At 57.7% G+C, this 27,148-nt stretch overlaps 1 protein-coding gene across 3 annotated transcripts; it reads left to right on the top strand.

Moving 5' to 3' along the window:
- The first annotated feature begins 587 nt into the window (after positions 1 to 587).
- Mark4 (microtubule affinity regulating kinase 4) lies at positions 588 to 26,988 on the top strand. Of its 3 annotated transcripts, none has more exons than XM_027945812.3 (18): positions 588 to 902; positions 5,377 to 5,577; positions 8,357 to 8,410; positions 8,529 to 8,577; positions 9,278 to 9,343; positions 9,427 to 9,497; positions 10,264 to 10,320; positions 12,575 to 12,811; positions 15,923 to 16,042; positions 16,380 to 16,479; positions 17,238 to 17,347; positions 17,456 to 17,615; positions 19,300 to 19,517; positions 20,215 to 20,318; positions 22,873 to 23,151; positions 23,303 to 23,382; positions 24,304 to 24,348; positions 25,729 to 25,876. In XM_027945812.3, exons 1-18 carry the CDS (start codon positions 852 to 854, stop codon positions 25,791 to 25,793), a joined length of 2,067 nt encoding a protein of 688 aa, XP_027801613.1. In that variant the 5' UTR covers positions 588 to 851; the 3' UTR covers positions 25,794 to 25,876. The 3 variants fall into 3 exon arrangements, with proteins under 3 accessions (XP_027801613.1, XP_027801612.1, XP_071461275.1); XM_071605174.1 differs by lacking the exon at positions 23,303 to 23,382 and adding an exon at positions 1,587 to 1,695 and having other exon boundaries at positions 787 to 902; positions 25,729 to 26,988; XM_027945811.2 differs by lacking the exon at positions 23,303 to 23,382 and having other exon boundaries at positions 25,729 to 26,988.
- Positions 26,989 to 27,148: the final 160 nt, after the last annotated feature.

Genomic DNA, 27,148 nt, shown 5'->3' with positions numbered 1-27,148 from the left:
CCTGCTTCTCGGAGGGGCCGGGGCGTCTCTGCTCTGTCTCCTTATCTCCATTCTCTTCCCAGGTCTCTGCTCTCTTTCTGTCTCGGGGTACGGGACTCTTTGTCCTTCTCCGCGTGTCTCTCTCTGTACCTCTCACCCTCTCTTCCTCCCTGCGTTTCCCTCTTTCTGTCCTCGGTGTTGGTCTCTGTCCTTTGCCTCTCTGTTCACCTCTTTGTGTCTCTGGGTTTCTCCCTCCCTCGGGCTCTGCCTCCGCCTCTCGCGGTCTCTTTGTGCCTCCCTATCTCTGTTGCTATCTCTCTATCTCTCCATCTCTCGGCATCTTTCGGAGCGTCTCTGGCGCTCCGCCTCAACATTTCTCTCCCCTTCTTTTCCGGTGAGTCTCGGCTTTCCTGTGAGAACTTGCTCCCAGTCAGCGCGCCCAAACCTGCCTCCGCCCCCAGCGCCCCCAGCCAGCCCGGGCCTGCGCCTTTAAGGGCCGGCGGCGGGGGCGGGGTCTCAACGGCCCCGCCCTGCCCGCCCCTCCCCCTGACGTCCCTTCCTCCCCAGCCCCTCGGTCGCCTCCCTACGCCGCCGCCCGGGCCGGCTCCGCGCCCCCTCCCCGGCCCCCGCCCGCCCGCCCGCCTGCCGGCCGCCCCCATGGCGCCCCGGGCCCACACTGCACGGGGCCACTAGGACCCTCGGTGTCCCCTCCCCCGCCCTGCCCCCTCTCCCGCGGCGCGGACTTGGGCGTCCACGGCGCCCAGCTTTTGAGCTCGCGTCCCCAGGCCGGCGGGGGGGGAGGGGAAGAGAGGGGACCCCCGGATCCCCGCCCCCCCCACCCGGCCGCCCCTGCCCCCTGGGACCCGGAGAAGATGTCTTCGCGGACGGCGCTGGCCCCGGGCAACGATCGGAACTCGGACACGGTGAGTGGGGCCCGGCCCCTGGGGGAGCCCTGGCTGGGTCCAGCCACCGATCCCGTCGCCGGGTCGTGCCCCTCGCCCCGCTAGCCCCTGCCCTCGTTTCCCGGGCCCGACCCGGCTCGCCAGCCCCTGGCCCCCTCCGACTTCCAGGCCTCTCTGTCCTCTCCCCTCTCGGCCCAGCCTGACCCCTGGGGCGCCCCTCTCTCGGGACCCCTCTCCGGTCCCTCTGGAGACCGCTTCCGCTCGTCTCTTCCCTCCAGGAAGCCCCCTCCCCTGCCTCCCACGAGCCCCTCCCTTCCCGGCTGTTCAGCCCTTTCCCCTCCCGGCTCCGCGGCCGACCACTCGCCCCTTCCTGGATTTGCAGGGCCCCTGACCCCCTAGGCCCAGCCCTGGCCCTCTCCCAGCAAGGCCGCCCAGCCCTGCCTCTGCCCCGGCCCTCGCCGGTCCGGCACCGCCGCCCAGGCCCCCTCCTCTGGCCCCAGCCCTCCCGGCTCCACCGCCCCTGTGGGCAGCTTCTCTCGAGCCGGGTGCCACCTGCCCAGGCCCAGGGCCCTTTCTGGCTTCAAGGTCTCTCTACTCCCAGGCCTGGTGCTCCTCTGCCAAGCAGCCCTGTCCTTGGATTCCCCACGTCCCCTGCCCCCTCCCCCAGGTGCCACCTGGACCCTCTCTGGTCTCTTCCTCTCTCAGGAAGCCTTGGCCTCCCAACTCCAGGCCCCCAGCCCTGGCTCGGATTTCTAGGCCCTGGACCAGTCTGACTCCAGGCCTCATCCTCCCTGTATCTGCTCCTCAGCTCCAGGCAAGCCCCCTCCCCAAGCCCCCAACCTCCTGACCTCCGCCTGCGCCCGGGCTAGGCCCCTTCCCTCTGTGGCACCAACCCTTCCCCTGGAGTTCCAGACCCTTCCCTTCTCCTGCCCCAGGGCCTCCCCTTTCCTTGCCAGGGGTCTGTCTCCCAAGGAAGCCCCTCCTCAGCTTCTGACTCAAAGCTCAAAGGACTAGCTTCCCGTAGACTGGCTTCCAGAAGGCTCCTGGACACAAAGCCTCTGGTCCTGCCCTCCTGGCTCGAAGCCCTCTTCTCTTGGGGTCACTGCTGGAAGCACTCTCCCCAGATTCCTAGGCCTCTTGGTGGCCCACAGGGCTCAGCCCCTGTTGCTCTAGGCGCTCTTACCCGGGGAGCCCCTTCCCCACACTTCCAGGCTCCCAGGCCTCTGTCCAGTTTCAAGGACTGCTCCTAGAAGCTCCCCCTCTCCATTTCTGGGAGTTTCCCCAAGGCTTGGGCCCTGGCCCAGGGATTCCTGGCCTCAGACCTCCACCGCCCCTGTAGCTCCAGCCCTCTCCCCCTCCCCCAGGCCCCTCTGTCACTACACCATGGTCCAGACAGTCCCAGTGAGCCCCTTCCTGATTCCTAAAGACCAGCCACCAAACAGCCCAGACTCCTTTTCTACTAGGGTCATTGTACCTGCCCCCCAGGCCTCTGCTGCCACCCCAGGTCCCCTTCAGAGGTCCCTCCCTTCTTTATCCTGCAGGGCCCTTCCTCCAGAGATGCCCCACTCCATTGTTGCGGTGGGCAGTTTGGAATCTTGGCCAAGGCCACCCGCCTCCCTTCCCATTCACTACAGTGAGGTACCAGGGAGGAACCTGGCCCCTGGTTCTGGGTCCTAGTGTGGCTCTGCATGCTGGTTTGCTCTGTGTCCTCAGAAAACTGGTTCTCCCTCTTTGAGCCTCAGTTTCTTGACCTGGAAAATGGGGGTGACCATTGGGTCCCTCAGAGGATTATCAAGGCAATGTGGGTGAAGCGCTCCTCTGATGTTGGCCACTGTGCGACTGTGGAGATGAGTCAGAAGGCCAAGCACTCGTACCCAGGCCTGTCATTAGTCGTTGCGGGAGCTTGCAGAGCCTGCTCCAGCCTCAGTTTCCCCGACTCTCAGGGGGCTGACGCTGGCACCTCCCTGCCGGGAGATTTTCAGGAGGATGCTCATTGTCATTTTTGCTGCTTAAATTATTCAGATAAACTCGGGTTCCAGTTAGGTTTCTCTTCCTCCCTGGCTGTGTGACCTCCAAACCTCAGTTTCCGTGTCTGTACAATGGGGTTGATACCAGGACTTCCTCTTGTGTTGGTGGTTGTGATCTGTGCCTGGTGGGGACTTAGGATGGCTGGTTCGCTCCTGTCCTACCACTCCAGACAGTGAGGCCTGCCTGTCCCCTGTCTGGAAACCACCTGTCTCCCTCTGGGATCTGAGGTGGCAGCCCCCTCTTCTATCTGGTTGCCATGGTAACAGCCATGGGTTATGCTCTCCCCCCAAGGTCTAAGGCCCCACCAGGGGTCAGCCTCCCAGGTTCCTGAGCAGCAGGCCTGGCTTCGGTGGGAGAGATGGGGCAGTTTCAGCTCCTGCTCCCAACTCCTGGGGGCTTTGTCACCACTGCCCCAGCTGCTCCTCCCAGGGGTCCCTCAGCAGTGCTGCCTCCGTGGGTGCCATCCCACCTTCACTTGTGCCCCCTGACAGGCCCCCTGCGGCCTCCTAGCCCTCATCTCAGTGCCCTGTCACCAGGGCTTCCCCTCCCCTGGGAGGAGGCCTGGGCTGGAGCAGCGCTGGGGTCAGCGCTCTGGGTTCGGATCCCAGCTACTCCACTCACCTGCCCTGTGACCTTGGGCAGGTGCTCTCCCCCCTGAGCCGCGGGGACTCTGGGGTCCCTGCCTGGAGAATGCATGTCTTATTGGCCCCCGCTGGAGGCCGGGGGAGGGCCCGCCTGCCAGGCATGTGCCTGGAGTGGCAGCCCTGGAGGTGGCTCCTGCCCAGGCTTGAGGACCTTGTCTTCTTGCCCCCTGTGAATGAGCTGTGTGACCTTGCCCAGCCCCTTCCCTCTCCAGGGCTCAGCTCCTCTGGCGCGGGGAGGTGCAGGTGCCCCTCACCAGGCTTGGGTGTCAGGCGTGGGGAGCTGCTCACCGCTTGAGGCTGGGCCGCCCTGTGCCTCGCCGTAGGGGCGGGCGGCGTGGGAGTGTGGGCAGGAGCTGGCTGGGCTGGGACCCCGGCCTGGGCCTCAGTTTCCTCCTGTAGAATGGGGGACACTGCTGTGCGGGCGTCATGCCACGTTAATGAAATGTTGGTCGTCACTGCAAGGTGGCCTGGCAGGGAGTCCCTGTGAGGAGCAGTCAGGGCCCCCAGCCCATTGGCTACCTGGCCTGTCCTCCTCGGCGTCCTCTGTCCTCTGATTCCTACCTCTGGCCCTGAGAGGGCACGGGGACGGTAAGGACTGAGCAGAGCCATTTTGGCTGAGCCTCTGACACGCTGGGCCCAGCCCTGAAAGGGAGCCACGGTCCCTGGGGCTCACAATCCAGGACAGGGCAACTCGGAGCAGGCAGGTGACCTGTGGGGGAGGGAGCCCGGGAGGGACAAGATGGCAGGAACAGAACATTGGGGACAGAGGAGTGAGGGCGTGGGAGATGGCGGGGAAGGGTGGTGAGGGCAGCCCGAGGACGAAACAGTGTTTCCCGTGGCGGGCGGGTCTCGGTGGCTGGGCCAGGCTGTTGGGGCGAAAGGAAGGCTTGGAGTAGAACTGGGGCGAGGATGATGGGACTCAGCAGTCCCCTCTGGGTGCTCAGGGACACGTTCCAGGACTTCCAGGAGACACCTGGTATGGGGGATAAGGCAAACCCGGCACATACGTACCCATGTTCAAGTTCAATTATAAATTAGGTACAGTAAGAGGTTAATAATAACCACTGCCGGGCTTGGTCGTGCCCACCTGTAATCCCAGCTGCTTGGGAGGCTGAGGCAGGAGGATGGCAAGTTCAAAGCCAGCCTCAGCAACCTAGTGAGGCCCTGAGCAACTCAGCAAGCCCCTGTCTCAAAATAAATATAAGAAAGGGCTGGGGATGTGGCTTTGTGGTTAAGCCCCCCTGGGTTCAATCCCCAGCACCAAATAAAGAAATAACTACTAATAGGACAATTATAATATAGTATAATAAAAGGTGTTTAAAACTTACAAAATGTTCATTACTGGAATTTTCCATTTAACATTTTCGGATTGTGGTTGATCACGGGTAACTGGAACCACAGCAGGCAACACTGGGTGAGGGGGGACTAGCGCCAATGTCTGGCCATCGGGCTGATGTCTGGGTGTGGAGCAGAATTGGAGGGCTGCAGCTGGGCAGTTATGGATGAAGCCGAACATCAGGATCTGTGGTGGTCGGGGTGGAATGTCATTGACTGGGTTGAGGGTCACAGCATTTAGAATAAACTGGAGTCCCAGTGAGACTGCGGAGGCTGGCTCCTGAGGCCGGGATGCTGCAGAGCCGGGCCTTCCCTCTTGTTCCTGGAGCCTCTTGTATACAAATGGAGGGTCCCGAGGGGATGTGGTTCTCTGCAGCCCGAGTTGGAAAAGGGCCACAAGGGGCCAGGGCCAGGGCCCTCGAGAACTGCCCAGCCACAGGCGCCGCTGGGGGCGGGGTCGGCCGCTCACGCTCGTCTCCCCCGCCCAGCATGGCACCTTGGGCAGTGGCCGATCTTCAGACAAAGGACCGTCCTGGTCCAGCCGCTCCCTGGGTGCCCGCTGCCGGAACTCCATCGCCTCCTGCCCCGAGGAGCAGCCCCACGTGGGCAACTACCGCCTGCTGCGCACCATCGGGAAGGGCAACTTCGCCAAGGTCAAGCTGGCCCGGCACATCCTCACCGGGCGGGAGGTGAGTGGGCACAGGTGGGCCGCACCAGAGTTTCCAGAGAGCTCAGGGTTGGCCTCGCTTCGCCTTATGACCTCAGGTGGGTCCCTGACTCTCAGAGTTTACCCAAACAACCCCAGTGCCCAGAGAAAACCAACTTCAGGCCTTCCCGAAACTCAGGAAATGGGACGGCGGGCAGAGCCCTGCACGTGGCCTCTGCGTGCTCCTGGGCCACCTCATGGCCTTAGTGGTGGCTTGGGCTCTTCCAAGTCTTCTGGAGATCTTGAGAACACACTGACTTTATTCAAGTTTGGCCTCACTCTCCAGAGTCCTGCCCCCCCAGAGTCCTGCCCCGCCAAGTCCCGTCCCCCATGCCCCCAGTGAGGAGTCCTGCCTGCAAACATTATTGCAGAAAGAGCCGTGCAAACCTCCAGCCACACAGGAGAGCTGAGGCGCATGCTTAAAGGGAAAAAAGACCGTGGGTGGTTTCATGGTTTCCTCTGGGCTCTTTGCAACTATGGAATTGGTGGCTGAAGTCCTGCTGGGCATGGACTCTCCCTGCCCCTAGGCAGCCTATGGCATAGGCACAAAAGACTCCAGGCCCCGATGGTTTTATGGGCAAATTCTACCTAACATTCAGATGTCATGCCAGTTCTTCCAGAGTCTGAACAAAGAGGCTCTGCTGCCCAAAGGGTGTGTGGGGTGTGTGCATGGTGAGCCTGCGCGCGCACAGTGCTGGGGATGGAGCCTAGCACTTCACGCTTGCTAGGCACGTGCTCTACCACTGAGCCACGTCCCCAACCCCCCCAACAGATTTGTATGTGCCAGCGTAGCCACAAGAGCCAAACCAGACCAGAACAGAATTATGGGCCAAGCTTACTGGTGAATGTAGGTACAAAAATCTTGTTTATTTTTTTGAGACAGGGTCTCAGTGTGTTGGCCAAGCTGGCCTCAAACCAAAAACCTGAAACAAAATATTAGCAAATAGAACCATCGGCAGATGAGTGGAACAAAGCGGTGCGATAACAAAGCTGGGTTTATCCCAGGAATGCAGAGTTCTTTTCCATTTGACAATTTATTCACGCACTTCGTCACATTCACAGATTAAAGGAGAGAAACCATATGATCTTCTCAATACTGGCATGAAAAGTGTTTGACAAAATTTTTAAAAATCTATTCGTGAGAATATGAGGAAAGCTAAGGGACCCTCTCCCCCACACAGAACATGTAGTTCACCATATGTGGATCCTGCACGTGGTTCCAGAGGTTTCTGAGAGGCCTGGATTATAAGGGAATGAGGCTCCCAGGGAAAGAGCTCTGTAATCTAGTGTATCTGGGGGTGGCCCGGAACCCTGTGGGAGAACTACGGACCTGGGGCTAGAGGAAGACTGGGTGGGTACTGGGGATTGAACTCGGGGTTTCTCTACCACTCAGTGACCTGCCAGTCCTTGTTGTTTATTATTTTTTTAAAAAAAATTTTTAGAATTTAATCTTTATCTCATTTATTTGTTTTTATGTGGTGCTGAGGATCGAACCCAGTGCCTCACTGTGCTAGGCAAGCGTCGACCCGACCATTGAGCTACAGTCCCAGCCTCTATTGTTTTAAATTTTGAAACAGGCTGTTGCTAAGTTGCAGAGGCTGGCCTTGAACTTGGGATCCTCCTGCTTCAGCCTCCCAAATTGCTGGGATTACAGGCCTGTGCCCCGCTGCCTTGTTTAGATTAGGATTTTTTTTTTAAGCCACTCATTGGAAAAGTGCATGGGGTTCTATCCCAATGTGTGATTTAAAATAGAAACTAAACTGTAAAATACGTAAAGTTCAATAATATTTGAATTCTTTTCCCCATTGAGGACTGCCTCAAAGACCTTTTAACAAAAAAAAAAATCTTTAAAGGTTTAAAGAGTTTAAAAGACTATTAAGCTGCATAACCTTGACCAAGTGACATGCCTCAGTTTCCCATTTGTGGGTTTTTGTTTTTGTTGGTACCTGGGACTGAACCCAGGAGCACTATACCCCTGAGCTACAACCTCAGCCCCTATTTTTTAAAAAATTGAGACAGGCTGTTGCTAAGTTGCTGAGGCTGGCCTCAAACTTGTTGTCCTTCTGCCTCAGCCTCCTGAGCTGCTAGGATTACAGGCATTTGCCACTGCACCCAGCTCGGATTCCCATTTGTGAATGGGAGTGGTCCTGGCACTCCTCCTGTGGGGTTGCTGTGAGGGTGAAGAGGTCCCATTTGTGCATCATACAGACCAGGGCCTGGTGTCCAGTGTGTGGGAGTAAAGTGAGCTAGTTGTTATTTACCATTTCATCTTTGAACAAAGATGTGATGGGCTGGGTGTGGTGGCACACATCTGTGATCCCAGCAAGGAGGCTGAGGCGGAAGGACTGCAAGTTCAAGTTTGAGGCTAGTCTCAGCAACTTAGCAAGATGCTGTCTCAAAAAATTAAAAGGACTGGGATATGGCTCAGTGGTAGACCACTCCAGGTACCTCAAAAAAAAAAAAAAAAAAAAAAGGATGGGGTGGGTAAAAGCCCTGAGATCTTGATCACCCTTGCACACACAGACCCTGGAGCAGCCTCTTTGGGGTCTCGCCATGGAATGGGGGATACTTACCTGCAGAAGTAAGTGTGGCACTGGAGATGGGGGACTGTATGTGTGTGCCCCTGGCCAAGGTCCTCATCCTCTAGAAATGGCCTGGATAGAGGGCTTCTCTGAGAAGAGGCATCCAGGGTGATCAGAGTTGGGGACCTCCCCGTGTCAAGGGCCCAAGGAATCCTGATCTGTCCCTTCCTCTCCCTCTAGGTTGCCATCAAGATTATTGACAAGACCCAGCTCAACCCCAGCAGTCTGCAGAAGGTGAGGCCCAGGGAAGGGGAGCAGGGCCGGAGCCAGTTTCCAGGGACAGCCGGGTGACCTGCCCAGCCCCCAAACCCTCCCCCTCACTCTTCTCTGTCTTCCTTTCTGGCCTCGACAGCTGTTCCGAGAAGTCCGCATCATGAAGGGCCTCAACCACCCCAACATCGGTGAGGAGGGGAAGGGGTGGGCTCCGAGGCAGGCCACCAACTGGAGCTCGTGGGAAAGGAGAGAACTGGGGGAAGAAGGACCAGGGTTACAGCACTTAGACCTGGTTCCTCACAGTGGCGTCAGTGCTGTGTGACTTCAACCTCTCTGAGCCTGTTGCCTCCTCTAGAGTGAGGGAGATAAAAAACCTATTTCAAGGTCATTGTGAGGAGTGGATAAGTTCATGCATCCAGAATGCTTCATTCAGGGCTGAGCTTTGGGATCTGATCTGTTTTCATCGGGAGCATCGTTGTCATTATCATTATTAGGCAGGGAGGCGACAGAGGGGTCTTATTGAGAGCCGCAGGGTCTGGCCTTGCAGCATCTGTTGATCCATCTTTTACTCCATAAATACTGGGTGGCTGCTGTGTGCCAGTGCCAGGGAGCAGTAAAGAAAGCGGACTAAGCCCTGGCCTCGCCCAGCTGGTGTGTGTGTGTGTGTGTGTGTGTCTGTGTGTGTGAGAGAGAGAGAGAGAGAGAGAGAGAGAGACGCAGAGTGGGGCTGACCAGTTTGGAAAACCTCCGGCCAGTAGGGAGCCGTTGAGGGTTCTGGAGTGGGGGGCTGTTGTGGTTGGCACATCCTCATCGTTCGAGTCCCGGTGGAGGGTGGAGGGGCGTCCCCTTCCCACCTAACCCTGTGCTCTCCTCTCCCCCACACGGCAGTGAAGCTCTTCGAGGTCATCGAGACGGAGAAGACACTGTACCTGGTGATGGAATACGCAAGTGCCGGTGAGGCCCGCCCCGCCCCGCGCCCCCCGGCCCCGCCCCGCGCGCTCCCGCCTGCCCTGACCCCCTTGGCCTCTGCCCCGCAGGAGAAGTGTTTGACTACCTCGTGTCGCACGGCCGCATGAAGGAGAAGGAAGCTCGAGCCAAGTTCCGACAGGTCAGGGGCCAGGCTAGGACCTGGGGCCAGCTGTGGTCAGGGTTGCCCAGTGACTTGGGGATGCGGCTCAAGTGAGGGTGCAGAGCCGGGTCCCCAGATGTACCAAGGGTGTGTGGATACCGGTCGCAGGTGCTCGGCTGGGTGGGCAGGAGGGAGTGCTGGCCCCGGGCGCAGGCCCAGGTGCACAGGTGTGGGCCGTGGGCCGGCTGGGCGTGCCCAGCTGTGGGCGTGCGCATGCGCAGTGGAGTAGGCCGTGGGTTGGGGGGCCGGGTGTGGGGCTGGTTTGCGGAGAGGGCTGCAGGTGTGCTGAGCTCTGGTGTGGGTGTGCAGGACGTGCGTGGCTGAGTGTGCCAGTGAGCGTGCAGGCATCAGCTAGGGACTGTCCAGCTGCCCTGGCGGCTGTCCTGGGTGTGAGGGGCCTAAGCCCTGGTGAGTTGGGACAGTGTCCATCTCCAGGTTCATAACCCTTTCACCGGAGCTCCCAGGAGTAAGTCGGGAGAGGGCTCCTCCTTGACGTCTTCAATCTGAGTCCCTGTGTGTGACAGTGTCTAGATGTCTGAGTGTGAAAATGTCACGCATCCTAGTGCAAATGTCTTAGTAGGTCCCACAACATCTCCCACTGTGACAGAAGTAGGCATAAGGCTCCAGGGGCTTGGCCTGCACCCAGGGGAGGCTAGAACCAGGGGCTTGGTGGTGATCGGCTTCACAGGCCACTGAGGGAGGCTGACCACTTAGGGCCAAAAGTAACAAACCTTCTCCCCTGCAGATTGTATCGGCCGTGCACTACTGTCACCAGAAAAACATTGTACACAGGGACTTGAAGGTAAGCCCCCAGCCCGCTGTGACCGCAGGGCCCCTAGCCTGGCCACTCTCCCCCCCAGCATGTCCCCTGGCGCCTCCCTAGTGGAGCTGGGCTCTCTGCACAAGCTTTTGAGGTCAAGCAAGGCTGGTGGAGGGGGTGGGAGTCATCCAGGGAGAAATAGAGTATCCTACTGTACGGGGACAGCAGGACACAGTAGTCTGTCCTTCTTAGAGCCTCAGGACTTGGGCCTCAGACTCGAGACCATTTAGGAATCCTTGAGAAGAGGTTTTAGGTCCCCAGAGTCACGCCCTGCAGGGTCTTAGAATCAGGGATCTTGGAACTTGAGAAGGGCCTTGGAGAGAAGCCATGGGGCCAGCGGTGGGCAGGACAGGGATGCATCTGGCCGGACCCCAGCTACCTGCTGAGCTGAGCCTGCAGTCCCTTATGTGCCTCTGTCCCCGGGGTGATACACACCCCACTCAGAGGGACCTGTAGGGACTGGGCTTCTCAGCTGAGACTGGCAGGTCCCGGGCTGGAGTGGGCGCCTGAGTGTGTGCCAGGCCACAGGCCAGGGCCTGGGGAACCTCTCTGTCAGCTCAGGGTTGAAGGACCGTTTTTTTTTTTTTTTTTAAATCTTTGTCCTGGAGACCCAGGCAAGAGGATCCCTTGAACCCAGGAGTTTGAGGCCTGCCAGAGAAACCCAGAGACCCCCATTTAAAAAAACTCTTGCGGACAGGTGCTTTTATAAAATCTGATAAAAATTAATTGCAGGAAAAAATGAGATGAAAAAAGGATATACAAAGGGCAAACTTTGTTTTTAAAATTATTGTTAGAGCCAAACACATAAAATGCCACTGTCCCATTGTTGTAGAAGGTTCTGGCGCTCTCTGTGTGCAAGGAGGCCTGGGCCGGGCTCTGCCCTGAGGGCTCTGGGGCTGCTGGGTGCTAACCTGGAGGCCGCACGCCCCCTGCTGGATGGTCCTGTGAGTGCACCAGGGGACCAGATGTGAGGGTGAGGTGGATTGTGGGGTTTCAAACGCCAGTGGGAAGTGCCACCCCAGAGCCAGACTGAGCTGCTGCTGGGTTCTGGTTTGGGACGAGCTGTGTGAGGTGCCTTTGTTCCCTAAGCCCTGCTGGGGCAGGAGGTGTGGGAGGGTGATACAGAAGCTAGGAGGCACAGGGAGGCCCATGAGGAGGGCACATGCTGGTGGCCTGAGCTGCTGAGGACCTCACACGGGACAGCCAGGTGTGGGTGATGTGGAAAGGCGGCAGAAGCAGCATCTGGTGCTCCTCCTCATGCTCAGGCCTGGTGGCCACCAGCCCCATGGGGCTCCAGCTGGCTTGCTGTGGGCATGAGGTGGCCTCCCCGAGCCTCAGTGTCCTTATCTGGGAAACGGCATTCACAAGGCCACCTTCCTCAAGAATTAGACAAAGCCTGCGGGGCACAGTGGCCCATGCCTGTCATCTCAGTGGCTCACAGGGCTGAGGCAGGAGGATTGCAAGTTCAAGGCCAGCCTCAGCAACTTAGCCAGACCCTGTCTCAAAATAAAACCTTACAATGTGGCTCAGTGGTAGAGCATCCCTGGGTTTTATCCCCACTCCAAAAGAAAACAAGAAAGAAAGAAAAGGATAAAACCTTCTACCAGCGGATAGAGTCGCGCTTCCTGTCAATATAAGCATCTCATGTTGACCCCACTCCACCGTCACCCTCCATTTACACACAGGGAAACTGAGGCATAGGATTGGGTCACCCACCCAGAGTCACACAGCTGGCGAGAGTGGAGCTGGGCTTTCTGCACACTTACCCCCCCTACTATATACTGGGCCTGGCACATAGTAGGCACACAACTGATAGATAAAATTACTCATATTTCATAGATTTTGTGCCGTCTCTTATTCTCATTTCTTAACTGCTGGATAAGCTGAGTCTCGGGGAGGGGCCGGGGGTTTCCCAGAGACCCCCGCTCTGCAGACCACGTGGGGTGGTGGCACCCGCTCAGCTCTCATCGGTGCCAGTCTTGTTCTGGGCCTTTTATGTGGACTTGCTCATTTTGTCCTCAGACTGCATTGTGAGGTGGGGATTGATCCCCCAAGTCCACCAAGAAGGAAACAGGCCCAGAGAGGTGAAGTCACTCCCCAAGGTGAAGTCACTCCCCAAGGTCACACAGAGTAGGGAGCAGTGCGTGAGCATCTCTCATGGACCACACTCTGGTGGCCTCCCCACTGCGCCCCTGCCCCAGGCTGAGCCAGCCCTGTCCTTCCTCCTCTGCTCCAGGCCGAGAACCTCTTGCTGGACGCCGAGGCCAACATCAAGATCGCCGACTTTGGCTTCAGCAACGAGTTCACACTGGGCTCGAAGCTGGACACGTTCTGCGGGAGCCCCCCGTACGCCGCCCCGGAGCTGTTCCAGGGCAAGAAGTACGACGGGCCAGAGGTGGACATCTGGAGCCTTGGCGTCATCCTGTACACGCTCGTCAGTGGCTCCCTGCCCTTTGACGGGCACAACCTCAAGGTGCTGGGCCCAGCTGGGTGTGGGGATCTCACCCCACCATCAGGCCGCACTCTGTCCCCTGCACTGCACCTCTGCGGGGACCAGAGGGTGGGGCTGAGGTCATATGACCAGATGGAGCAGGGGACCCTGTCCCCACCGTCAGGCGGCCAGTCCACGAGGCCGGTGCTGTGTTGGGGCTCATGACCGGTTTGAATCCCTGGCTCAACCCGCTCATTCGCTCAGGAGATAGTTGCCATCCACCTCTGACACGAGGGTCACTTCGAGGCTTTGCAAATACGTGACAAGTGGCAGCAGCCCCTGCCCGCGTGTTTGCCGTTCCATGGGGGGATCTTGGAAGCGCTGTGCCAAGAGACAGAGCCAGCGACATGAGGCTAGAGCGTGTGGCTTCATTTCTATGAAATGTCCACCTGGGGCAGGGGCCAGGTGGGCCAGGGGAGGTGACAGCTGGGGGTCAGGGTTTCTGAACGATGGAAAACGTGCTCACAGTGATTGTGGCCATGATTGCAAAACTTAGCACGTTACTGGAAGTCCTCGAGATGGACGCTCAGAACAAGAAATTTTCTGGAACTGATGTCCCAGCCGCGGAGCCAGGCAGGAAGCAGAATGAAGAGTTGAGGAGATGTGGTGGCAGGTGTTGGCCAGTGCTGGGGACAGACACTGGAAGGGGGCAGCCCGTGTGGGCCCCGTCTTCCTCTGCGTGTTTTTTTTTCCTTTGAACTTTCTGTTTTGAGATGTTGCCAGTCTCCAGAAATGTTGCAAGAATAGAACACAGAACACGTGGTCCCCGGGAGAGCCGCAGAGCTGGCCCCTGGCCACCGGGCCCTATCTGTCTGTACAGGCACATGACGAGGTTGCTCTGGTCCTTGTCGATGGACTGTGGGACAGCTCCTTGCAGACACTGTGTCCCTTTGTTCCCAAAGGCTACAGTGGGTTATCTTCTGAGACCAGGCGCATTCTCCAGACAATGGTCACCTACAGGAAATACATCCACGGCTCAGTCCTGGCCTCCACCCTGTGGTCCACGCTCAGATTCCCCCCACCGACCCAGGAGCCTCCTCACAGCTATTTTTCCTCCTTGCCGGGGACTCGCTCACGCTCTCCAGATGTGCCCAGTCCCTGTGTCCCCCCATCTGAGCAGCTGCCAGCCTCTCTGTCCCCCTGGCATGGCATGGCAGACGGCTTGGCCACTTGTTTGCAGTTGGATTGCCTGGTGCTGTCTCTGGCTGGACCAAGGCCACACCTTTTGGGGAGACATTCTGCAGCTGGGAACTCTGTCTCGCTCAGGGTGGCCCGTGGGGCGTTTGAAATCGGGCAGTCAGGCAAGTGCTTATTGAGGACAGGCAGTCAGAGGCGGCCTGCGTGATGAGCAGGGAGGGCCCTCCTCATGGTGGCCTTGCCCAGGCCGCTGAGCCCTGTAAGCCTCACTCTCCCATTCTGTTGAGTGAGGACCATTAAGATATGCACCTGGAGCTCATGTGGCAGCCCATGCCTGCATCCCTGCGACTCAGGAGGCTGAGGCAGGCGGATCACACTTTGGAGGCCGGCCTCAGCAACTCAGCGAGGCCCTGTGTCAAAATCAGATATAAAAAGGGCTGGGGAGCCAGGAGGGTGGCGCACACCTGTACTCCCAGCAACTCCAGAAGCTGAGGCAGGAGGATGGAGAGTTTAAAGCCCGTCTCAGAAGATTAGTGAGGCCCTGAGCAACTCAGTGAGACCCTGTCTCTAAATAAAACAAAAAGGGCTGGGATGTGGCTCAGTGGTCAAGCGCCCTGATATCAAATCCCTGGTACCAAGAAAAGACTCACCTGGAAGCGCCTGGCGCCTGGACCGAGTCCTGCCTCGGGGTGATTTTTTCTGAGTAGCAAGCAGAAAGCTAAGAGGCCTTTTGGAAGGGCCAGGCTAGCCTCTCATCTGCTCCAGGCCCTTGTCATCTCTCGCTGTCCGGGTCTCCCCACCGGCCAGCCAGCTCTGTCATTTCCTTTCTGAGTGACTTGGGACGAGTCTCTGAACCTGTTTCCCACCTGTAAGATGGGGACAGAAGAGTGACTGCTCGCAGCCAGCCTGGGCCTGGGGAGCCCTCACCAGGACTTGGCATCTGGCCGAGGCGTCACGCCTGGCGGCTGCTGCTCTGGTCACATGACAGGAGTGTGGTTTAGGGCTACGCAGCACGGGCTCGGAGCCCGGCCTCCTGGCTCGGAACCAGGCCCTGCTGCTTTCTGCTGTTAAGCCTCTGACAAGGGCCCACCACTCCAGCCTCAGTGTCCTCATCTGGAAAATGGGTGCTGCCTCCACGATTCAGGCAGGAGGATCGCACACTGGAGGCCAGTGATGTCCTGGCGATGGTGTCTTGTGTCTTGAGTGCGTGGTGCTGGTAGCCAGCGGTCTCCAAGGTGGCTTTATATTAAGTGCTCCCAATCCTTGGGGCCCACATGGCCTGCAGCCCTGCGGTGCTTCCCAGGCGCCCCCTCTTTCAGCCCCGTTAGAACGGCCTGGAAGGTGGCTCCCCTGCCCAGTCCCCGGGCTTGACCCCATGGCCTCCTGTTTGTCCACACTCCACTGCCACCTGCTCTGTCTCCCTGGGAGGGGATGCCTGGGCTTCCTGACCTTGGAGCCTTGCTGGGGACCCTCGGAAAGACCTTAGGCAGACAAACAAAAAGCAGGGCCGCGTGTGCTTCCAGAAGGTCCTCAGACTCCCAACCCTGTGGGGGGCAGGCAGGGAGGGCATGCTGGGCCCCACTCTGTGCCTGGTATTTAAGTAGCACTAGCCCTAGGGCAGCTACTGCTGAGGCTTTCATCGTGACCCCTGTTCACAGATGAGGAAACTGAGGCCCCAGAGGCCCCCTCACCTGCCCTCCTCTCCCCTTAACCAGGCTTGCGGAATTCGCCCTCAAGGTTCTCCCTGAATGAAGAGCTCTGTAGTCTTAAAAAATAATTTTTTTAAATTGCTGCGTCTCTGCAGTGTTCCCATTTTACAGATGAGAAACTGAGTCAGGGAGAGGGCTGGGACTCGGGGCTGCGGTCACTTCTGTCCGAGGGTTGGGAGGGAGGTGGGTGTGTGGGCGAGAGATGGGCTGGGGACACAGCCACCCCCCAGTAACCCCGTCCCCACAGGAGCTGCGGGAGCGCGTCCTCAGAGGGAAGTACCGGGTCCCTTTCTACATGTCCACCGACTGTGAGAGCATCCTGCGGAGATTCTTGGTGCTGAACCCCGCCAAACGCTGCACTCTCGAGGTGAGCCTGGCCTTGCGCCTCCGGCCAGCTCCCCACACTCTGCCTGAGTGTCCCGCCTAAGGTGGACGGGGAGCCCAGGCACAGCCCATCCGCATGCAGCCTCGCCCACTCCCTGCCACGCCAGCAATTAGCTAATGAGCTACTGGATGATTACAGGGTGCGGGGACCCAGCTGCTGCAGAGCAGGCGGGTGGCATCGGGAGGCGGGGGAGGGGCCGGCCCTCAGGATCCCTGGGTGCTGGGTGTCGGCCTTGGGCAGGGTACGCAGCCCCACCTGGGCCCAGCTGAGGGGCCAGCTGTGGATTCCTGGCTCCCTATGACACCTCTCATCCCTACAGCAAATCATGAAAGACAAGTGGATCAACATCGGCTACGAGGGCGAGGAGCTGAAGCCATACACGGAGCCTGAGGAGGACTTCGGGGACACCAAGCGAATAGGTGAGGGCCACCTCGTCCCTCTGGCTAGTGCCTGCAGAGGGGTGCCTCGTGGCCCAGCGCGCCAGCAAGCGTCCCCCTCCGCGCCTCTAGGTGAGGCTGCTGCATGGAGTCACTGTGCATTTTAAACAGTGGATCTGCACCAGCTGTGTGTAGTAGGTGCTGCTGGCTTTGACCTTGACTTTTTTCCCCCGTGAAGAACCCGTTAGAAACCACCCCGTAGCCCTCCTTCTACAGCTGAGGAGGCTGAGGTGACCATGACAGCCTGCTGCATTCCTCAGGACTTGCTTGGTTGCAAGTAACAGAAACCCTAAGAGGCTGTCATTTATAGGGCAAAGTTTGCCAATATCAGCAATTTCATGTTCAACCGAATACTGACAGTTTACTCATTCACATGACTACAAAGGCCAGGGTAGACAGCTTTCAGGCACAGCTGGACCCAGGTGCTCCAAGACAGTTGTTGGGAGTCTTCTTCCTGGGAGCTTCCTCTTCATGGCTCACTATGGGAGGGGAGCTGCCAAGAGCATATGCTGGAAGCCTGATGCCCTCTCAGAAGAGAAGGCAATGGCAGATGGCCTTGGGGACAGAACACTTTGGCTGGCGTGACATGTGTCTGTGTGCCTGCGCCCCAGGTATGGAGCAGTCAGGGGTCGGGAGCCTGCCATGGTAGAAGGGAGATGGCTCCAGACAGACCAAAGGGCGGCCGTGCGGAGCAGATGGAGGGGTCCGGGAGGCTGACCCCGCTCTCATGCCCTCCGCAGAGGTGATGGTGGGTATGGGCTACACCCGGGAAGAGATCAGAGAAGCCTTGACCAGCCAGAAGTACAACGAAGTGACTGCCACCTACCTCCTGCTGGGCAGGAAGACTGAGGTCAGAGGACGCCAGGGGCCTTCGGGAGTGTGCCCTGCCCCGGGTGGAGGGATTTGGAGGGCACAGGGGATGGAGGGCCAAGACTTCTTGTCTGCCAACTTTTTGCAGGAGGGTGGGGACCGCGGCGCCCCAGGGCTGGCCCTGGCACGGGTACGGGCGCCCAGCGACACCACCAACGGGACAAGCGCCGGCAAAGGCACCAGCCACAGCAAAGGGCAGCGGAGCTCCTCCTCCACCTACCACCGCCAGCGCCGGCACAGCGACTTCTGTGAGTTCGCCCCGCCCCTTCAGGCAGGCTCCGCCCCCAGCTCAGGGCCCGGGAATTGGCCAGGCTAGGCGACTGCAGCCCCCAGAGGCTGCGTCTGAAGAGGCAGGAGGGGTCCATCTGGAAGAGCCCCAGAGCTGAGCGCCTTGCTTCCTCTCCCATTTTCTGGGTTTTCGTTTGTCCCTTATCCCACCTTACCTTTTTTCCTGATCCGTGAGCCCAGATTTCTGCTTTTTCTTTTGCTGTACCGAGGATTGAATCCAGGTGCTAGGCAAGCGCCCGGCCTCCAAGCTACATCCACTGCCTTTTTTTTTTTTTTTCCCCTTTAACTGAGAATTGAACCCAGAGGTGCTCTAGTACTGAGCCACATCCCCAGCCCATTTTAGTTTTTATTTTGAGACAGCGTCTCCCTAAGTTGCTTGAGGCCTTGATAACTTGCTGAGGCTGGCCTTGAACTTGCAATACTTCTGTGTCAGCCTCCTGAGTAGCTGGGATGACAGGCATGTGCCACTATGCCCAGCTAGGAGGTTAATTAACATTTCACTTTTAGAGACCAGCCCAAAAGTCCTTGAATCTCTTGAGCTACTCATCTGGGATAATGCACTGATATCAGAGTCTTTGGGGAATTAATTCACTGCAACTGGGGTACAGGACTCATTGTACAAAGTGACTGCTTAGAGACCGCCTTCTCACTTCTCCTCCACACTAAAATGGGGGGAGGCCATTCCAAGTGGAATGAGGTTGGGAAGATACCAGATTGTGCCCTACATTCTGCAGCCAACAAATATCTCATCTGCTGCAGAAAATAAATAGACCCCCACCACTGTCAAAAAATTAGGCATGGGAACCAGGCATGGTGGCACATGCCTGTAATCTCAGCTACTTGGAAGACTGAGGCAGGAGAATCACAAGTTCAAAGACAGCCTCAGCAACATGTTGAGCCCCTATCACAAATAAATAAATAAAGGGCTGGGGATGTAGCTCAGTGGTAAAGCAACCCAGGTTTAATGAGGGGAAAAGATTAAGCACGAAAACTCCCAAAAGGTCTGTTGCCTACATCTTCATCAAATTTAAATTCTCCACTGATTTCTAAGTAGTTTTATTGAGATAATTTACATCCTGTAAAATTCACCCATTTAAAATGTTCAGCCCCCAGCATTACTATACTTCCAGAGTCAAGTCCATCACCATGCTCGCTGTGGGGACTCTTTCATCACACCAAGAATCCCACCCCCCCACCCACACCCACACCCCCCCACCCACACCCCCCCACCCCCACACCCACACCCCCACCCCCACCCCCACCCGGCCCTGCAGCCACTAATCTGCTTAGTCTCTGGATTTGCCTGTTGTGGACATTTCTTTTAAGGGATTCCATACACCCATACACATGTGGCTCCTTGTGGGAATACCTTGACTTATTTGGCCACCCCCCTGATGCTGCTCCCAATCTTTTGACATTAAAAAAAAGAAAGAAAAAAGAAAAAGGCGAGGGGCGTGGCCGGGGGGCTCAGTGGTCAGGCCCTTGCCTGACACTTACGAGGCCGGGTTCCACGGCCTGAACCAGGGGGGCGGGGACCCGCAAAGCCTGTCTGGACCTGAGGTCGTGTTGGGGTTCCTGGGTCCGCGCGGTCGCGTTGGTGGCTTTGACAATATATCAGCGGGACCTGCTCCTTCCCTCCCCCAGGTGGCCCCTCCCCGGCACCCCTGCACCCCAAGCGCAGCCCAACCAGCACCGGGGAGGCGGAGCTCAAGGAGGAGCGGCTGCCGGGCCGGAAGGCGAGCTGCAGCGCGGCGGGGAGCGGGAGTCGGGGGCTGCCCCCGTCCAGCCCCATGGTCAGCAGCGCCCACAACCCCAACAAGGCGGAGATCCCCGAGCGGCGGAAGGACAGCACGAGCACCCCCGTGAGTGGGCGGGGGCGGGCCACCAGGGGTCCATCCTGCAGATGCCACCTGCGGTACGTTTCTCTGACCCAGGGGTCCTGCAGTTCCCAGAGCACTGTGTAGTATTTGGGAAGAGCCTGTTGTCACCAGAGAGCTGGTGAATGGCACCGGGCAGGCCCTGCTGAGGCAGAGACCTGATCTCAGACCTTGACGTCCAAGGGGACAGTGGGATCCTTACACTCCGTGTCTTCATGGAGCTCACCGTCTCTTGGGGTTGGGGACATATTTGTCTGCAGTGGGCACCCAGGAGGCCCGGAGGCTGCCTGGCCTGGGGTGGGCATATTGTGAACGGACCAGGAGATCAGAGGCTGAGTGGGGAGGCCAGCCGGGGGATGTTCTGAGCAGGCGACCCGGCCAGGACACGGGCTCACTGGGGACCGAGTGTAGCATGTCCCTGTACCTGTATGGCCTGTATGGCTCTCCCTCAGCCCCCTCCCCCTAAACCTCGAGTGGCCTCCCAGGCCCACCTCCCGGAGAGCTGGTGAATGGCACCAGTGGGAAGAGCTTGTGGACCTCTCTGCGTTTGGGGGCCTCTGAGCCCTCGCCTGCCTGCCCCCCTGGGTTCCCACCCAGGCCCTGATCAGTCCTCCGGGGAGAGGGCAAGAGGGCTCATGGCAGGCAGCCCTTCACCGCTCCTCTTCCCGCGTGTCCCCCACAGAACAACCTCCCTCCCAGCATGATGACCCGCAGGAACACCTATGTTTGCACAGAGCGCCCAGGGGCCGAGCGCCCGTCCCTGTTGCCAAATGGCAAAGAAAACAGGTATGGGGGCCTGGGAGGGAGGGGCCGGCAGGGGGCAGGCCCCTGGATCTGAGATGATCCCGCCTGGACAGTGGGCGGGTCCACCCTGCCCTTGGTAGGATGTGCCCAGGTACCCTGTCCGTGTCCTCACCTAGTTAACCAGTCACCAGCCTTAGAACAAAGCAGGCTGCCTCGCTCTCGCCTACAAGCGGCCGCGGCAACCCAACCAGATTTTTTGAATGATCCATTTTTAGAACTTGAGAGAAGCCCCAGATCGTCACAGCTTCCACATCATCTGGCTGGGTGGCCTGGCTGGGTGGCCCAAGGCTGTGAGGTCTCTCTAGCTGGCAAGTGAGGGGACCAATTCCAGGGGGCTGGCGCATGGACAGGAAGTGAATTGGTGCCCATCCAGAAGCAGGGCACCTCCAGGATAGCCACACTCCCACCTGCAAGGGCCACTGGCCACGTGACTAGCCAACACGGAGGCCCAGCTCTAGGACGTGCCTGATAAATGCAGGCGGGTGTTACGGTGGCTGGGGGCGGGGTAATGCCGTGGGCGACAGTCGTGATTCTGGGACTACTCAGTTTTGTTTGAGGCTTGCCTCCGCACTTTGCTACTACAATTACTGTTGGGCAAATCTCTGAGCCTCTTTTCTACTCTGTAAAATGGGGCCAACACCAGCTACATCCAGCCCCCGTTAAGATTTCCGATGGTGAACAGGTGTTCCTTTACCTGGCACAGGGCTGATACACTAGGCCCTGGCTGAGCTATTTTGATGGTTTACTAAATAAAAGTAAGAATACTGATCATTCATCAGGCAGCAGTCATGTGCAAAGTACCTTAGCTGACTTAATGCTTCTAATGATATTGCAAGTAGATCCTAGTATTTCCATTTTATAACTGGAAATGAAGCACAGCAAGGTTAAATAACTTGCCCAAGGCCCACTGTAGCTGATGAGTCAAGGAACAAGGGCTGCAGACTGACTCCAGAATCTGCATCAGCAGCTGTAGTAACACAGTCTTCCTGGTCAGTTAGATTATAGCCCAAGCTGCTGGAACAAAGAGACCTTTCCAAGGGATGGTGGCTTAAGAAAGATGGAATTTTGAAGGCTGGGGATGTAGCTCAGTGGTAGAGCATTTGCCTGGCATATATGAGGCCCTGGGTTCCATCTCTGGCACCTCAGCCAGGGGGGTGGGGTGGTGGGGAGACCAGCAGGGTTTCTCAGGGAGCCCAGGCTGATTCTGCAGGTCTTCATGCCGAGACTCCAATCTGGTCTGAATCAGCTCTACCAACTGCCACTATTTCCCAATCTGCAAGAAGTGAGAAAAAACTAGAGGGTACGCAGCACTCTTGAAAGTCATGGGCCCCCACCCAACACATTGGAGCACACCTGTAATCCCAGCTGCTGGGGAGGCAGAGGCAGGAGGATTGTGGATTCAAAGCCAACCTCAGCAACTTGGTGAAGCCCCAAGCAACTCAGCGAGACCCTCTCTAAATAAAATATATTTTTTAAAAATGTCTGGGGATGTGACTCAGTGGTTAAGCACCCCTGGGTTCAATGCCTGGTACCAAGAAAAAGACAAGACCCAGAAATGGTACAAGGCATTTCTGCTTGTTTTCTATTGGCCAGAGCCTAGTCACATGACTACCACCCATGTTGCAAGGGTTGCTGGGAAGTGTAGTCTCTGGGAGGCCATGAGCAGGGTTCATAGGAAGTAAAACAGGGATAATGGATTCTGGGAGAGAGGTAGTGGCCTCTGCCACAGTCAGGCTTTCCTCTCTGAGATCTAGGCTAGTCAGGCTTTCCTCTCTGAGATCTAAGCTGGTCCCTGGAAGATAGAAATTGGAATTCTATTTCAGCTGTCAGGATTGGGAGAGTCAGAAAGGACTGGAGAAAAACTGGGACAGAGGGACTCCTACTTCCCTCATAATATCTTGAAAAAGAAAGGGGGGGGTCCCCTTTGTATTTTCACCCATCAGCAAGTTGTCATGATTGAGCTGGGTGCAGTGGCTCATGTGTAGTCCCAGTCACTCCAGATGCAGAGATGGCAGGATCACTTGAGCCCAGGAGTTGTAAGGACAGCCTGAGCAGCATAGCAAGACCCCCATCTTAAAAAAAAAAAAAAAGAAGAAGAAGAAGAAGAAGAGGAGGAGGAGGAGGAGGTTGCTGTCATAATGAATCCGGGTTTTTGACATTCACATCTGCTCCTTATCCGAGCAGCCTTTGCCAAGTTCATTTGGTTCCTGAAGTGTGGATAGCACACAGCAAGGGAATCATCTACAAGTATATGTAAAATCTATTTGGTTGCCGAGTCTGGAGAGAGGAAAGTTGGAGCAGTGGACAGATTGGAGGAGGTAGAGTTTAAAGAAGGAACAGATTGAAAAAGAGGTAACTTCCTTCTAAAAATCCATAAAATAATGCTGTGGGTCTGTAGTCTACAGCCGGCACAACGGTACATAGCAGCCCCGTAGCTCCAGGGTTTATGGGCTAAGGGCAGGACAGTGAAGAATCAGGGGGATTAGGGCCCAGGTTTGCCTCGGAGTCCCACCCTGACCTGTCATTCTCTCCACAGCTCGGGCACCCCACGGGTACCCCCCGCCTCCCCCTCCAGTCACAGCCTGGCTCCCCCATCTGGGGAGCGGAGCCGCCTGGCACGCGGCTCCACCATCCGCAGCACCTTCCACGGTGGTCAGGTCCGGGACCGGCGGGCAGGGGGCGGGGGCAGCGGGGGCGTGCAGAACGGGCCCCCAGCCTCGCCCACGCTGGCACACGAGGCTGCACCCCTGCCTGCCGGGCGGCCGCGCCCCACCACCAACCTCTTCACCAAGCTGACCTCCAAGCTGACCCGTCGGTGAGCACCGCCGGGCACCAGGTGGGGGTGGAACGGGCTGGCCTGTCTACTACTCTGTTCTGCCTCCTGCGCCCTGACCTCTCCTCCTTCTCCTTTTCCTTTTCTTCCTCCTCCTGCTCCCTTCCCCTGTCACCTCCTCCTCACACTGCAGGGTCACCCTCGATCCCTCTAAACGGCAGAATTCTAACCGCTGCGTTTCGGGCGCCTCTCTGCCCCAGGGATCCAAGATCAGTAAGTCCCGCCCACGCTCTCCCTGGCTCTGCCTCCCGTCTGCATCTGGTGTGTGTGCGGGCCGCAGGGAGGGGCCGTGCATGTGAGTGGGGAACAGGGCCTGGATGTGGGGTCTGCGTGTTCATTTACTCCTTTAATAAAGAGCAGTGGCCAGAAGCATGACCCCTGGAGCCAGACTCTCGGGGTCCAGATATCAACTCTACCGAGTGACCTTGAGGAAGTCACTCAACCTCTCTGGACCTGGTTTTCCTCTTCTGTACAGTGGCAGTCACAATGACAGGTCATTCATTCCTTTGAGGGTGGTTGTGAGGACTGAGGAGGTTGCCTTGGAAAGTGCTTTATGAATGCATTATTTAGAAATAATTTGCTCACTACTTTTATTCATTACTGCTGTTACTTGTGGGGCACCTACTTACTGTGTTCCTGGTGCCATTCTGGACCCAGGAGTGAACAAAATGTGAAAATTTCCTTTACTAGCAGTGCCGACATTCTAGTAGGGGACCAGAGAATATCTAAAATGTAGAGAGAGAGGGTGGGGGGAGGAATATCGGGTCTTGACAAGTACTAAGAAGAAAAATAGAGCAGGGCAGTGGTCCAGGGTGTGGGGAAGGGAGGGACAGGCTCGCTAAGGAGGTGTCTGCCATTTCAGCAAAGCCGACTGTGTGTGAGTGTGTGTGTCTCTCTGTTGCCTCTTCTACATATAGGTGTCCACCCACCCCCTCTTTCTCTGTCTTCCAAATTCTTCTGTGTCTTTTCTACCACTTGCACTAACCCTCTCAGGACGAACCCCCTTCTGGAGATGTAGGGGGTCAGTTCTAGCCAGCAGGGAGGGACTGGGCCAAGGCAGGGCCCGGGAGGCAGTGGGTGGGGGAGGAGGGCTCCCTATGTCCAGGTTAGACACCCTGTCCACCTCCTCCCCAGGGTCGCAGACGAACCTGAGAGAATCGGGGGACCTGAGGTCACAAGGTGAGTGCATGTGACTGCCCCTGACCACCTCACAGCCCCTCCCTCACCCCTGGCCCTCAGATGGGACCTGAGGCCATTTTCCAAGCCCAGCCTTCTGAAATGGCCCATGACCCACCTCCTCTGCCAGTTGCCCTGGATTCCTGCCCTTTGCACCACAGCCCTGAGCACCATCTTGTCCTAGCTGCAGCCCAGCTGCCCTCCTGTCATCACCCCGCCTCCTTTTGCCTCTCATCCATGGTGGCAGAGTAGCTGCCCCACCGCTCTGAACCGCGCAGTGGCAGACAGCACCAGTGTGGGCCCAGAGGGCAAATATCTTAAGATTTTAAGAGCCAGTCTCCGGCATGGGCTCTGCCATTCCACTGAGAAAACCATATTCCCTACAAAAAAATGGGTGTGGCTGTGTCCCAATAAAACTTTATTTACAAAAGCATGCAGCGCAGTATTTGGCAGCCCTGCTTTAGTTTCACCCCTACCAATTTAGAGACCCCAGTGCAAACGAGAGCCTTCCCGTGTTTCCAATAAAGTCCAGACTGACGCTCATTGGCTGGGGCTGAAAGGGTGGGCTACTCTGATGGGTCAGACGTGGCCGTATGCTCGTCATTGATCCAATCATAGTGGGCAGAGCAGTGGAAGTTCTGATTGGCCATGCGTTCTTGGTGGTCCGCCCCCTAGAGAAGAATGCTCGGGCACTTTGCGTTTTGTAAAGGGACCGCCTACACGTCGTAGGACATTTCTCATCCCTGACCTGCCCCTTTCCCCAGCATAATAAATACTAGTGGTGGTCTTATCCCAGGTAGAAAGACCCGAGAAATTTCCAAACACCCCTTTGTGCCGAAGGTACTTCTAAGTGAGTCCCTGGTCTAGAGTGAAGAGCGCTGGTCCCCCGAGAGAAGGGATTGTCATTACCACAAGAGTATTAGGTAGGAAACAAGCTCGCCTGCTCCAACGAGACCCCAAAATGCAGTAATAGATTTCTTATCCAAGCCGTGTGGCAGGGCCACTCTGTCCCATATGGTCATTCAGGTGTCTGGGTTCTTCACCCCCATTCCTTAGTCATCTGTACAGGCGAGGCTGGCTGGTGCTGCTGCCAGTCCCTGGGCATGGGGACTCTTGTGAAGGACACCAGGTGGAGTGGCAGGCCTCACTTCTGCCCATGTCCCAGAATTTAGACCCGGTCCTGCCCGGCTGCAGAGGAGTCTGAGACATGTGATCTCCAGCCAGGCAGCTTTATGTCCAGCTGAAATTGTCACTGCAGGTGCAAGAATGGTTTTGAGGGCACAGCTAGGCGTGTGTCCCAAAGTGGAGAGAGTTGTCCCTTCAGTTATCTACCCACCTAACCTTGGTCTCCCGTCTGTGACCCCTACTCTCTTCCCACCCCAGTTGCCATCTACCTTGGGATCAAACGGAAACCGCCCCCCGGCTGCTCCGATTCCCCTGGAGTGTGAAGCTGACCAGCTCGCGCCCTCCCGAGGCCCTGATGGCAGCTCTGCGCCAGGCCACAGCAGCCGCCCGCTGCCGCTGCCGCCAGCCACAGCCGTTCCTGCTGGCCTGTCTGCACGGGGGTGCGGGCGGGCCCGAGCCCCTGTCCCACTTCGAAGTGGAGGTCTGCCAGCTGCCCCGGCCGGGCCTGCGGGGCGTTCTCTTCCGCCGTGTGGCGGGCACCGCCCTGGCCTTCCGCACCCTCGTCACCCGCATCTCCAACGACCTCGAGCTCTGAGCCACCACAGCCCGGGTCCCTTCCTCTTCCTCTCTCGTTCCCTTCGCTTCTACAGGAGGAAAAGGGGACAGGGAGGGGATTCTCCTTTTGTCATCACCTCGGTTTCCGTGGATTTGGTTGGGGACAGAAGTTATCCCCTCTGCTGTTCTCCGGGGCTGCTTGGCACAGGAGAAGGATGAGGGGACTTGCCGGGGGAGCTGGCACCCTCCTGGAGGCTCCAGCCAGTCCTGCTCCCCCTCACCCTGCGTGGGGGCACCTGAGGAGACTTTGGGGGCAGGACAGGCAGGAAGGGACCCGAGGAGAACATTCCTCCAGCAGCTCAAGAACTAGGCCTCTGGCAGGGCAGGGGAGCTGCTGAGCCCAAGACTGGAGACTCATGGGGGGCTGGGAATGGGGTCAGAGAGGCAGAGTCCTTCCCCTCCCCCACCCCTTATGCTCGAACCCCAATTCCTGCCCCAGGCTGGCGCGGGGCACTTTGTACAAATCCTTGTAAATACCCCACCCCCTTCCTCTGCAGAGGTCTCTCAAGCTGCCGCTGACACCTCGGGTTTTTAAGTTATTACCCCCCACCCTCCTTCCACCAGCCCCTCACCTGCAGCCCAATAAACTTAGGAGAGTCCCCCACACCGACCCGGGGCTTTTCCTTCCCTGCCCTCCCCTGCAGGTGAGCGGAGAGGAGGTGTGTGACTGTGGCTTCTCTCTGAGCCTGTTTGGTCATCTGCAGGGCGGGAGTGGCGGCGGGTGTGAGGGTGAAGGATTGTAGTGGGAAAGGGCAGGACAGAACTTGGCCCCATCCAGGAGGCCCCATCCAGGTCCTCTCTTGGGGACCCCCATTTGTCAACTCCCGCCAACTATATTACACTGGACTCAGCCTCTTCCTACTCCAGTAGTAAATTTATTCAATAAACAGTCATTGACCAGTGCCTACTCCGTGCCCGGCCAGTGCTGGACCGGGAGACATGGGGTGCCCTGTCTGTGGGTACAAACACTAGGGAAACTATTGTCTTGGGGAGCCTGGAGAGAGAGTGAGGAGGGTTGGAAAAGAAGCTCCAGAGGAGCTCATACTGGAGTTGGGCTTTGAAG

Source organism: Marmota flaviventris, chromosome 18 (assembly GCF_047511675.1).
Source record: "Marmota flaviventris isolate mMarFla1 chromosome 18, mMarFla1.hap1, whole genome shotgun sequence".
Lineage (NCBI taxonomy): Eukaryota > Metazoa > Chordata > Mammalia > Rodentia > Sciuridae > Marmota > Marmota flaviventris.
The sequence above is the reverse complement of the archived record's forward strand: the minus strand, read 5'-3'. Positions and strand labels throughout refer to the sequence as shown.